This window comes from Nycticebus coucang, chromosome 4, assembly GCF_027406575.1.
Source record: "Nycticebus coucang isolate mNycCou1 chromosome 4, mNycCou1.pri, whole genome shotgun sequence".
In the NCBI taxonomy this organism is placed as follows: domain Eukaryota; kingdom Metazoa; phylum Chordata; class Mammalia; order Primates; family Lorisidae; genus Nycticebus; species Nycticebus coucang.
In genome coordinates, this window is record NC_069783.1 from 23,651,532 (window position 1) to 23,665,187 (window position 13,656).

Consider the following 13,656-nt stretch of genomic DNA (forward strand, 5'->3'; position numbering starts at 1 on the left):
TAGCACTGTTGACCCTTGCCCTGCACAATCTAGACCTGTGCCGTCCCACACATAGCCCCTAGCCACATATGATGATGGGACCCCTGAAACATGGCTGGCCAGAACTACGATGAGCTGTGTGTATAACATACATACTGAAATCCAAAGACTTAGTGTAGAAAAAAGAAGGCAAAATATCATAATCATTTTGTAACACTGATTACATGTTGAAATAATACTTTGGAAATATCAGGTGAAGTAAAATATAGTATTAAAATTAACAGTGTGGCTGTTAGGAAATCTTTGGTTACCTAGGTGGCTCCCATTATATTTCTCCACTACCCTGGAACCCATCTACATTCCTATCCTTAGCACCTCACCTCCTATTCCCTTCCATGTCAGGATCACCAGCTGATGGTTCACTTTTCCCTAAACAGGCCCCATCGTTTTGACTCACAGGTATGCCCATCTCTCTTCCAAATCTTATTCATTCCTTGATGTCTGTTCCAAACACCACTCTTTCCAGGAAGCTTCTCCTGACTACTTTGCAGGGCCGACTTAATCACTGTAGCAATGTAGTGCTTCTTTGTGGCACTAAATTTACTTTACTTGCATTGCTGCCATTCCTACCATGATGCAAAACAAAATCCTTGAGGTCAAGGAATCAGCTTTACTCACCTTTGCATGTATTGAAAAATTAAGAAAATATCCAGTATGTGCTCAATTATGATGATATCTACCGAACTGAACAAAATCTGAAACCCTCCAAGGATTTCCAGTGACCTAATAATCAAGGCTCTTCAGAATCTGGTCTTAACTGCCTAGCTAATTTTATCTCCTATTACTGGTACTCTTAAAGATTAATGAATGACTGAACACAACTTCTTAGTTCTAAGACTCTTTCCCTTCGCTGAAATGGGCCATATTTATTTGAGGGACTATGCTGAACCACATATTTTGTCCTATTCTCCATCCAAATTGTACCCACCTTTATAAGGGGTGCAGAACCTGTGGCCACAAGGCCATATATGGCCCTCCAGCTCTCCGAGTGTGGCCCCTTGACCAAATCCAAACTTTACAGAACAAATCTCCTTATTAAAAAGGACTTTCTCTGTTTGGATTCAGTCAAAAGGCCACACTTAAAGATCTAGAAGGCCACACGTGGCCCCAAGACCACAGGCATCCCACCTCATAGTGTTATCACTATCTTACAGACACTGTGTAGTATTTAATTGACTACCAAATTATTTTGTTTCCAGTATCAGATTATAAGTTTTTAGGATAGACTCACTGCTCACTGTCATCTAGTCTTTATTTTTTGAGACAGAGTTTCACTCTGTCACCCTCAGTGGAGTGCCATGGTGTCAAAGTGCACAGCAACCTTAAACTTTTGGGCTCAAGCAATACTCTTGCCTCAATCTCCTGAGTAGCTGGGACTACAGGCACCTGCCACAATACCCAGCTAATTTTTTTCTATTTTTAGTAGAGGTGGGGTCTTGCTCTTGTTTAGGCTGGTTTTGAACTCATAGGTCAAGAAATGCACTTGCCTCAGCCTCCCAAAGTTCTAGGATTACAGGTGTGACCCACCATGCCTGGCCTTAAACTTTTGTATACTACATACATATTTAATCTATCTGGTGGTGTTTTATACACACACACACACACACACACACACACACACACGGTGTGAGGTAGAAAGCCAGTATGTTTTGTCCTTATGCATAAACAATTGTTCCAGCACACTTAGTAAATAGTCCTTCCTTTCTTCAATGATATAGAAACTGCTTTTGAGATTAATACTTTGATTTCTCAAACTTTAGACCCTCCTTGGGCTTAAATTCTTGCTTCTTGCTGCCTTATGTGATATCCCTGAACTCTGCTCTGTGCCTACTAAATCTATGTTTTTCAGTTCTTTCCAGCTAACTGAGCACTTTTAGCAATGTCAGTTCCAGCAATAGACTCAGGGATGACAGGTATGTAAGTAAATATATATATATATATATATTTATCCTAGATATAAAAACAGTAACTTGTGCCTGAGCTGAGGTGGGGACAGACAATAGATATTCTAGACTTACACTCTGCCCAAGTTGGCAGTATTCATTTTCCCATACTTCCTAGCGTGACACCAACTGTATTCATATCCCAAATGTGCAGCAATGAACTTCAGAGCAACAAAAATTTCAGCCCAGGTAAATTTAGAAACTGAAATAAATTTTTAAGAGACTGGAAATCTCTATGCCACAATGATTTTCACCTGCAGTTTAAATTACTTACGTCTTGATGACATTGACAAACAGGAAGATACCTATGCAAAACTATAATCTCCATTCTCTACGCAAAGAAATCATGCTTGAGAGACTAAATTACCTGAGGTAAAGGAAGAGCTAAAAAAAAAAAAAAAATGGTATTCAGCTATGCAGAATCCCAGATGATAGCACCTTAAAAATCAACCTAAACAGAAAGAACCTCCTACTTGGAAATCTAGCAATCTGGTGAGAATCAAGTTGCTGAACTTAGTTTCAGTGTCTTTAGTTACAGAAGAGGACACACATCTCAGATTGACAGGAAATAAGACCCTAAGAACAGGTCAGATCACATTCACATTGTGTTCTTCCGGGAAGATTTCCCCATTCCCTCCAAAACAGCATCAGACTGGGAGCTAAAGCTGCTCTCTACTCCTATCTTAATTCTATGCCCTTGGTTTCTTGGTCCTTATATTTATGTATAAGTGGGAAGCTTCCACAGCCACGGCACAAGGGAATCCGACTTGGTTTCATGTCTCAGAGGCTGTGCAAAGGAAGCATCTTTCTTCATCCTGCTCTGACGATGATGTGTCAGGAGAAGATACTCACAGGCAAGGGAAAGCATTATTCATGCTAAGAGTCTCTAAAGTCAGATTAATGAGCAAGAAAAGAAAAGGAAATACATACAATGGTCTTTTTTTCCCCCAGTCTCATTCTGTCACCCTGGGTAGAATGTTGTGGTATTAGCTCACAGCAACCTCAAACTCTCCGGCTTGAGCAATCCTCTTGCCTCAACCTCCCAAGTAGCTGGGACTAAAGGTGCCTGCCACAACGCCTGGCTCGTTTTTCTATTTTTAGTAGAAACAGAGTCTTGCTCTTGCTCAGGCTGGTTCAGAACTCCTGAGCTCAAGCAATCCATCCCCCGGCCTCGCAAAGTGCCTGGCTTACAATGGTCTTCTTAAAGCAATCACAGAAGTGTAAACACAGTTCTGCTTGTCCTGGAGCTGACACTGGTATTTACCTAGTTCCGTGAGGATAACTGACCGTCTCACAGTGATCAGTTATAGAACCTGGACATCTGAAGCAAAAACAGAACAGGTATAACTCCTTATCTTCCGTATCTGGCCTCCTGAGATGAAAGTCCCTGCTGTAGTAGACGACAGTTTCAGGACAGTGGTGCATTATCCCCACCTACCTCAGTAGCCGCAGCTCTGCCAGCAGCGTGGGGTTCTGCTGGGCCTTCTCAGGCGTGGGCTGGGAGGCCTGCTCGTGTTCCAGGCGGAGACGCTGAATCTCCTGCAGGATCTCTCTGGAAGGGGCACAAACGAAATACGGCTACTTACTGCTCACAGCTTTCCTTTTCCCTGTCAGAAGTAGCTAGCACTCCACTAGCAGTGCCTCCTCTCCCAGGCTTGGTCTGATTGCCGCCAAACGACCAAGATGTGAAATAGACACCTTCTCAAAACCGCTTCACCTGACATTTCCTGAATGAAACAATGCTTTGTGGTAGAAAAGGTCACAAATGTGCTCTTCTCAAGAACTTGAAAACTCTCCACAAAATGAAAAATGACAACCAGAATACCTTACTGTTTCTTTCTGTGGGAAGCAAATGAGAACTTGCGACCTTCTAACACAGGCCCTGAGCTGCATTCCCCCAAGACATCCCCCATCTCCTCGCCTTCCACTGCCCCAGCCCCTGACAGACAGACAGACAGACAGACAGACAGACAGATAGACAGCATAGCTCTTCCCTCAGCCTATGCTTGTTACCTTAGATCAGGTCTCCTTGTCCTGGTTTCTACCTTTCAAGTGTAAAGGGGGACTGTCTGGTCTCTATGCTTCTAAATGGCTTTGTTATGAGAGACCGGGCAGACACATGTGGCATAGTGGGTCAGGACAGGATGGCTAGGTAGAGAAAATGCTGCCGGGAACAAGTGGGGAAAGCAATCCCAAGTGGGTGGGTAGGAGGCGGCCTGTGCCCCAGGAGCAGGGGTGTGGGCTACCAGAATCAACGACATGCAAATATATGCAAATTAGCATCTGGGGCATTCACCGGATTGGGCCAGCCTACATTCACTGAGGCTGGGTTCTCCTTTGTGGTCAAAAGCCATCTAGTCAGCAAAGAAAAAGACAATCAGATACTCACAGGATAATCCAGGACATTAATAATGGCCTTGCTTCTTACCTGTTTTTGTTTTCCAGTTCTGCAATAAGCTGTCTTTGTTGTTTGTTGGCATCAAAGTTAAAGCCCAAGTCAGTAGGAGGACGAGTCTAAAGCAGGAAGATAGTGGTTTTTTTCCTAACTCAAATGTGTCCAGAGTCACAGACTGATTTTTGTTTGTTTTTTATTGAGATGCACTTTGTCGCCCTTCGTAGAGTGCTGTGGTGTCATAGCTCACAGCAAGCTCCAATTCTTAGGCTCAAGCAATTGTCTTGCCTCAGCCTCTCCAGTAGCTGGGACTATAGATGCCAGCTACAAAACCCGGCTATTTTTTTGTTTGTTCATTTATTTAGCAGGCCCAGGATGGGTTCAAACCCACCAGCCCTGGAGCATGTGGCCAGAGCTCTAAACACTGAGCTATAGGTGCCCAGCTGACTTTTTTTTTAAAAAAACAACAGATTTTGAAGTATAATTTACATACCATAAATCCATCCATTTTAAGTGTGCGATTCAACAAGTCTTAGTAAATTCAAACAGTTGTGAAACCAATCACCACAGTCTAGTTTTAGAACATTTTTCCATCACCACAAAAAATTCCCTCAGGCTGGTTTGTTGTCAACTGCTGCTCGCACCCCAACCCTTAAGCAGCTACTGATTTGCTGTGTACAGGCTTTGCCTTTTCTAGAAACTTCATATAAATAGAACCATACAACAGGTAGCCTTTGGTTTCTGGCTTCCACTTAGGAAGACTGACTGAGGCCAGGAGTTTGAGGCCAGCATAAGGTTTGCAAGGTTAATCTACATTGCTCCATGAACCGTCTTCCTTTTTATTGCCAAGTTGTATTTCATTGTTCCCAGCTTCTGGTTATTAGCAATGAAGTGCTGTGAACTTTCATTTACAAACAAGTGTTTGTGTCCACACGAGTTTTCTTTTCTCTTGGGTAAACACCTAGGAGAGGAACTGCTGAGTTTAACGGTAAGTCCACATTTAATATGCGAGGAGCTGTCAAATAGATTTTCAAAGTGCTAATAATGAATGAGGGTAACAATTTATCTGCATCTTCACCAATACCTGCTTATTGTCTTTTTGGTATAGTGGGTGTGCAGTTTTTAACAGTGAATTTTTTAAAAATTGAGATGTAATTTATGTACTATAAAATCCACTTTTAAAGTGTTACCATTCAGCATCTTTGTGTATATTTGTGAGGTTGTGAGACAATCACAACGATCTAATTGCAAAATATGTTCATCATCACAGGCAGAAACCCTATGCCCACGAGTCATCACTCTCCTACCATGACATTCACTATTGTACTTTTTGTCTTTATGGATTTGCCCGTTCTAGATATTTCCTATAAAAGGCATCATACAATACTTGATTTTTTTGTTTGGGCTTCTTTCACCTAGCAAAATGTTTGCAAGGATCATCCATGTGGCACGTAACATTCTTTTTCATGGCTAAATAGTATTTCATCATACAGATATGCCACATTTATCCATTCAACAGTTGGTGAATATGTCTCTACTTTTTGGCTATTTTAAATAATGCTGCTATGAACATTTATGCTGAGATGTTTTTATTTCTCTTGGGTATATACCTAGCAGTGAAAGTGATGGGTTATATGGTAAATGCCTTTTATGAAACTGCCAAACTGTTTTCCAATGTGGCTGGACCCTTTTACATTCCCACCATCAATTTAGGAAGGTTTCACTTTTCCCACATCCTTGCCAACTCTTTGTTTTTTGGATCATAGTCATCTTAGTGCGTGTGAAGTGGTATTCTCACCGTGGATTCATTTGTATTTCTCTGATGACTAATATGTTGAGCATACTTTCACATGATTACCGGCCATTTCTTTTTTGGAGAAATTATGCGGTTGTGATTCATATACCCGCTGATTGTCCTAACCTTTGTTAATGCCTTTAAGAATATGGTAGCCAATTAATACAAAATAAGAAAAGGGAAGACCAGGTAACGTGTCCTTTTTATTGACTAACCAGGAGAGCAGCTCTCCCCGAGGGCTCTGACACACTGTGCTTCACTCTGAACTGTCTTGCTTCTGCCAGAAACATGACCTATCATGGAGCAGACACCCTACTCCCCTCATCTAGAGCTTGAAGATTGTCTAGATTCTTCTCATGTGGCATTTTCTAAATAAACGGGGGCAAAAGTAGTATAAAAAATCCAGGTAGGAGGCTTTTTACCAGATTGCTAAATATTTTTCTTTTTTAAAATAAAAAACAAGATGGTTTCTTTTCCTCCAGAGAAGCATGGACTAGCAGCCTGCTGGGTAAAGTTTCTGTACTGTATTCAGGGTCTGAGAGCCCGAGCTGAGCCACAGGAAAATGGCTTGCTCAAGACCAAATGTGGCTGTGAATAACAGGCTTGCAATTCCTGAAAATTGGAGTTAAAAGTAATGGCTCCTTTTTAGAGCTAGGCCAGGGAAAATTATGGATGAAGATATGAGCTCTTAAAGGAATTTGCTTCTTATTGATGGCAAACAAACAGAAACACTGTGGTATTTCACTGGAAGTGTCAAAAGAATCTTTCCAGTTTTGAGTGTCTGACTGCAAAGCTGAGGCATCCTTCCGAGAGGAGGTTAACACAGAAATCAAAAGTCTCTACTATCAGTAGAGATTCTTAACCCGGTAAGAGTCTCTGGCTCCACAAAGCACCGTAGCTGAGATACGAAGATGTGGAGGTGCAAGGCGATTCCCTCCCAAGGCTGCAGGCCCAGCTGCCACCAGTGCCCAAGCAGAGCTGAGCTCCCTCCACCTGGGTATGATAATGAAGAACTCCCCAGGAGAGATCTAACACTGGCTTATTTCACTCAAATTTTAAATACTATCAAGTATACACTAAATGACAGAGAAACTTAGGATTTTAGTTATTTACTGTCTTAAATACTATAGTGCTCCTTTATAGTAGGTGGGGAAAAAAGCCAAGTTTCCCTTCCTAAAACACTTCCAGGACACCGAAAAAGAGATAGAAAGGGAATTATTATTTCATAAATACATAGGATGCCTTGGGCAGAAGAGTCCCGAAGATGATTTCTTACAAAAACAGTTGGTGCATGGCCAGGAGCAGTAACTCACGCCAGTAATCCCAGCACTCTGGGAAGCCGAGGCAGGTGGATTGCTTGAGCTTACAGGTTCATGACAAGCCTGAGCAAAAAATGAGACCCTGTCTCTAAAAACAGAAAAACTGAGGCAAGAGGATCACTTGAGTCCAAGAGTTGGAAGTTGCTATTAGTTATGACACCACAGCACTCTACCCAGGGAGACAGCGTGAGATTCTGTCTCAAAAAAAAAAAAAAATAGTTGGTGCATTCATTTATACAAATAAATATTTCCTGAACTCCTGTTATGTGCCCGGCAGTGTTCTAGCAGTCAGAGGTACATGGACGAATAAGACACAGTCCCCACCCTCACAGAGCTTCCATAACATTGGAAAAAAGATTTAACCCCTCCCCCAAAACAAATATGGACATCAGTAGGAATAAATGCAGTGAATACAGAGTAATGAAACAGAATGAATAAGGACAGAAGACTTTTTAAATGAGGAAGTTACAAAAGAACTCTCAGAGATGCAATGAAGTAAGGAAGCAAAGCAGGGGAATGTCTGATGGTGAAGCCTGCAGGGCAGGGTGAAGGGCAAGTGCAAAGGCCCTGCAGCCACTCCGACTGGGGATGTTCAGGTGAGGGCGAAGGTGATGCACTGGGAGATGAGGCTGCATTTCATTCGGAGTATGGAATGAGCCACTGCAGGACTGTAAGCAGGGGAATATGAAATCTGATTGCATATTTTGAAAACACTGTTCTACATTTATAAAAGACTGAATAATAAATGGGGAAGAACAAATTTCCCATACAGAAGAATTCTAAATAATATATGTACACTATTTGAATCCACCCTGAAGGAGGTATAAGGCCTAAATCCCTAACTCCCCAAACCTCACGTGTGGCCGGTGCACAGTGACTTCTTTCCAAAGAATACAGCGTGGGAAGGGGGAAAAGGAGTAACTATGTTGGAGAAATCGGGAAAACATTACCTCAGGTACGGGGTCAAAGCAGCAAAAACAGTGACAACGCATGTTGCTAGTATGTCCCCGGATATGGCATAATGAAAAGGACACTTTGGCTTGGCGCCCGTAGCTCAATGGTTAGGGCACCGGCTACATACACCGGGGCTGGCGGGTTCAAATCCGGCCCAGACCTGCTAAAGAAAGACAACTACAACAACAACAACAAAATAGCCGGGCGTTGTGGCGGGCACCTGTAGTTCCAGCTACTGAGGCAAGAGAATCACTGAAGAGTTTGAAGTTGCTATGAGCTATGGACACTAGGGCACTCTACCCAGGGCAACAGCTTGAGACTCTGTCTCAGGAAAAAAAAAAAAAGACAAAAAAGACATGATTGCAAGAGGGACTTTACCTAACAATTGCAATCAGTGTAACTGGCTTATTGTACCCTCAATGAATCCCCAACAATAAAAAAAAAAAAAGACAAAAACACCAGACAAATCCTAATTAAGGGTTGGGTGCGGTGGCTCATACTCTGAGAGGCTGAGGCAGGTGGATTGCTTGAGCTCACGAGTTTGAGATCAGTCTGAACAAAAGCGAGACCCAGTCTCCACTAAAAGTAGAAAAACTGAGGCAAGAAGATCGCTCGAGCCCGAGTTGGAGGTTGCTGTGAGCTATGACTCCATGGCACTCTATCCAGGCCATAGCTTGAGACTCTGTCTCAAAACAAACAAACAAACAAAACAAATCCTGATTAAGGAACAGTCTATAATATGTCTGCAGGTACTCCCCAAAACCGTCAAGGTTGGCAAAAACAAGCCAAGTCAGCGAAACTGCCACAGCTGAGAAGCCTAAGAAGGAAGACACAACAACTAAACCCAACGCGGTCTACTGGATTGCATTCTGGAAGAGGAAAAGGACATTCGGCAAAAACTAAGGAAATGTGAATAAGTACATTCTTTAGTTAATAATAATGTATCAATATTGGCTCACTGCAACAAATGTACTATTCTAATGTAGTATGTTAATTATAAGGGAAACTGGGTAGGGAATATAGAGCACTCTGAATTATCTTTGAAACTTTTCTGTCAATCTACAACTGATCTAAACGTTTATGAAAAACAAATAATATTTCGTTGGCTGCTAAGTGAAGAATTTTCTCTAGGGCAGCGGTTCTCAACCTGTGGGTCACGACCCCTTTGTAACACTGAAAATATATCCCGCATATCAGATATTTACGATTCATAACAGTAGCAAAATTACAGTTATAAAGTAGCAATGAAAATAAGTTTATGGTTGGGGGTCACCACAACATGAGGAATTGTATTAAAGGGCCGCGCCATTAGGAAGGCTGAGAACCACTGCTCTAGCTCTAGTGGGATATGAATGGAAGTAGAGAGACTAGTGAGGAATCCTAGCTTTGCTACTCACTGGCCATGTGACCTTGAGTTATTTTGTTTTCGTTTTCTTGTCTGTAAAATGAGAATTTTTACTGAAAGTGATGTAGGGAGCAGCACAATGCTCTACAAATGTTGATTATTACAACTCAAAATTAAATTGTATTTAATAAACTTATTATACAGGGTGGCCATAAAGTTCACGTGCAATTTAAAACAGTTTACAATGTACGAATCTAGTAAGCAGCAGAGCCAGAATCAGAAGCAACTAAAAATGAGTAAACATTGCAAAGCTTACCCAAAAGGAGGGCATATGGTTCTGGGGCTTGGGGTAACCCTGGAACCTCTGTCATCAAGGCATTATGTTCACACCACTAAAACCCAATGAACCTTTTAGGTCTTATAGCAACTGGAGCAGAAAAGGCCCAGAAAAAACTACAGGTAAAGTCGCTCTATTGACCTCTACTTAGTGAACATAGTGGGTATACTGGAAGGGTCTCCATTCCCTCTAGACAACAGTGACTGCTGCCCTGGGTTCATGGTTAGCAGCCTACACTTTAGCATTCCCCACACGAACCTGTTTCTACCACTGAGCTGCATGCTTAACAAGATTAGTTGTTTGTTCCAAGTTGTACTTGCTATTATGTAATTTAACTAAAAATCACACAAGCCAATGAAACACGAGGATGAAAAGGTGGTTGCTATTTCTGTGAAAACCAAGTTTGAATAAGTTGGAGACTCAATACAGTTGTAAAGTAAACTACTGTTGAATTAGGTGAAGGTGAGACAATTTTAAAGATCTGGAAAAACTATAAAAAGGAATTCTGCACCCTTGCATGACAAGAGCTTTTAAGTTTTCAATCCATAGTAAAGGAATGAAAATGGAAGCTGGACTTGCACCCAGTGACGGTGTTTTGTGCGGAGGAGACAAGGTGCAGAGGACCTGGGCTCATGGATGTCAAAATACACATGACCATATACAAAGAAATGTTACAGAAAGGTTAATGTTTTAACTTACTTAAATATATATTATGAACACAGACAAAAGGTGAGAAAATACATTTCTATATATTCAACTAGATTCAACGGTTATAAAGATTTTTGACTTATTGTACCCTCAATGAATCCCCAACAATAAAAAAAAAAGAAAAAAAGAAAAAAAAAGATTTTTGACATATCTGCTTCATTTATTCTGTATCTTTTTCTTTGCTCAAGTATTTTTATGCAAATTCTTGAAAACTAGGTTAGTTCATCCCTACATAGCTTAGTAGACATCTCCTTAAATACATGAAACTAGTTTTTGATTAGCTGACCAACCTCTGGTGCAGGTAAGAGGATTTCTACAGAGCACGGAGTGATTCATTAGGGCCCACCTCTTTCCTTCATCCTAGAAGATCTCAAGACAAGAAAACTGATTCCCAGATCCTGAACTATTCCTAATTCAGGTAGAACAGTGGTTCTCAACCTTCCTAATGCCATAGCCCTTTAATATAGTTGAGAACTGCTGATGTAGAAGGAGACCTGTGAAAATTTAATTCAATGATTACTTCACAAAACCTGTACCTTACATCTTTAAGATGAAACCACATGTGTAACAGTCCTATTCTTTGAACCTTTTCTGGGAGTCCAGAGGTGGCCTAAACTTCAGTGAATATACTAATACAACTCTGTGTTAAACTAAGTTTACTGGAAAAACCCAGTTTGGATCATTTCCCAAGGAGCTCAGAATAGCCTAGGCATGGACTCATGGTTGCTCTACAATCTGGCAGTGGCAGCAAAAGTAGCATTACTCATAGGTATCACAGAGATAATTCATTTGCTTCCAGATCCTTGGTTTGCTTTAATTCTCTCCATTGTCTTCTAACAAAGTTAAAAAATTGTTGCTTGGTATAATTTTCTAATATCACAATCTGAATATTATTCTGTACCAGTAACTTCATCATAGTTACATAACTTGCTTGGTAAAGTTACGCTGATAACTTTACTGAGGTAATGCGATGTGATAAATGGATTTTCTCTGTAATGCCACGTGTGTTAGGGCAGTGGAGAACGGGGAAGTCTGAAAGTATCTCATCAGTTCCTTCATGTAGGTCTCATGTCTGTAAGAAGTTTCCTGATCACCTTTAAAGTAATAAAAAATTTACCAAGACCTTAACAAGACCTATAAAACGGAAAAGTTGCAAGCCTGTATCAAATTGGAAGTCAGGGTTATTTTTTAATCAGTGAAACCTAAGTCCTAAGAAAGAATCAGAAATATTTTCTTCAAAGACACTAAGGCATCATAGGCATTACTACAGCAATAATGGCATTGCTAAGCTGTGAAAATGAAAATAAGGTTTCTTAGAAAATTAGGGGAGCAATGATGGTATTTAATCTGCATTCTGGCTAAGAAGATGGACATGTACCTTTTCAGCTTTTTCCTAAATATAGTTTTTTTTCAACCTATTCCAGGCCAACCAGGCTTTAGAAATCAAAGAAACTTCAGGGTTTAGATCTCTAAACTTTTAAAAATAAGCTCAGAGATTTAGCTTTTATTTGGTAAGCTCATCTAAAGTCTCAACAACATTTAGTATGTTTTAGTCCAAGGTTGGCTCACGAGAGGCTTCTGAGGGGCAAAACATGGCATGAATGATGAAAAATACAGGTGCTTCACCAAGGGGCAGACTGCGGAGAGGAACTTGATAGACTAACAGAGAAAGTACAACGACTGCCTCTATCTAAAACTAACGGCTCTCAGCTAAGGGGATTCTGGTTTATCCCCAGTTCAGAAATGTTGCTCAGTCAATGGTTATCAACCTGGCCACATATTACAATCACCTGGAGAGACTTTAAAAATCTCAGTGCCCAGGCTGTATTATCCAAGACCAACTAAACCAATCTCTCAAGGTGGGCTCAGACTTTAGTATTTTTAAAAAATTTCTCAAGTGATTTCAATGTGCAGCCAAGGCTGGAAGCAGTGCTCTATGCAACCAGAGTTCTTTACCTTGTCAAAACAGACAGATATCCCCTGCACATCTAGGAAAGACCAATTTACTTAACACCAAATACCAAAACATTGGTTATGGATCAATCAAAAGCACTCACTTGTATACCTGACTGGTTATAAATATGGAAAGTAATCCCAGAGGAGCATTGACGGAACCACACTCATAGAAAGTTGTGTACCCTGTATTTAATCTCAACTCTATTTAACCTTTCTGGGCCTTGGTTTCCCATTTGTCAAATCACATTAGGAATCCTACCCATCTTCCAGAGTTGCTGTGAGAATCAGATTATAATGTTTCTAAAATGTACAAGGTTATAAATATAGATGGCTCTCAAAATGCTAGCTATTATTTCTCATTTTATTATTAGGTCAAAGCAATTAGGGAAACCTCTGAAGGGAAATAACTTATTTTTTTATTCTTTATTCATGAAAATAAGTTCATGAATACAGACACAGAGTGTATACACAGGAAAGTAGACCCTTAAGTTCTATGGAGAAAAGGGAAGCTTTTCTGAAGCCTCTTTTCTAGACGGTGTTTCTTTTCTGGATTCATAAGGTGCACCCAACTCCTCTCCGTTCCAATTCTGTACCCAGGGCGTAACTGATGCTAACTTTAGGTTATCATTTCCCCTATTTGGCTGGCATAAATGTTGTGAAATGTAAAGGTTCTGAGGAGTCCTGCTGTAAAGAACTGTTTAATGTGGTAGAATCTGGCATTTTTGAACTTTCTTTTGACGGTGGGGCCCTGTTTTTCAAGTAAGATCTATAAACATTTGGGAAATACTGGCCTAATGGAGACATTCCTAAACTGGGTCTACTCCTTTCTATTTTCAGAGTTCCATTTTCATTGGAAACTTGGTGGTGA

At 40.8% G+C, this 13,656-nt stretch overlaps 1 protein-coding gene across 14 annotated transcripts in view; it reads right to left on the reverse strand.

The window, feature by feature from the left end:
* Window positions 1-13,656, reverse strand: part of DTNB (dystrobrevin beta) — a 278,523-nt gene that overhangs the window by 39,836 nt on the left and 225,031 nt on the right. For all 14 annotated transcript variants that reach the window (XM_053587758.1, XM_053587753.1, XM_053587759.1 and 11 more), the window contains 2 exons: window positions 4,411-4,496; window positions 3,421-3,534 (listed from right to left, as the gene is read on the reverse strand). In XM_053587758.1, coding sequence (XP_053443733.1) covers window positions 3,421-3,534; window positions 4,411-4,496 — 200 coding nt within the window. The remainder of the gene's footprint in view (window positions 1-3,420; window positions 3,535-4,410; window positions 4,497-13,656) is intronic.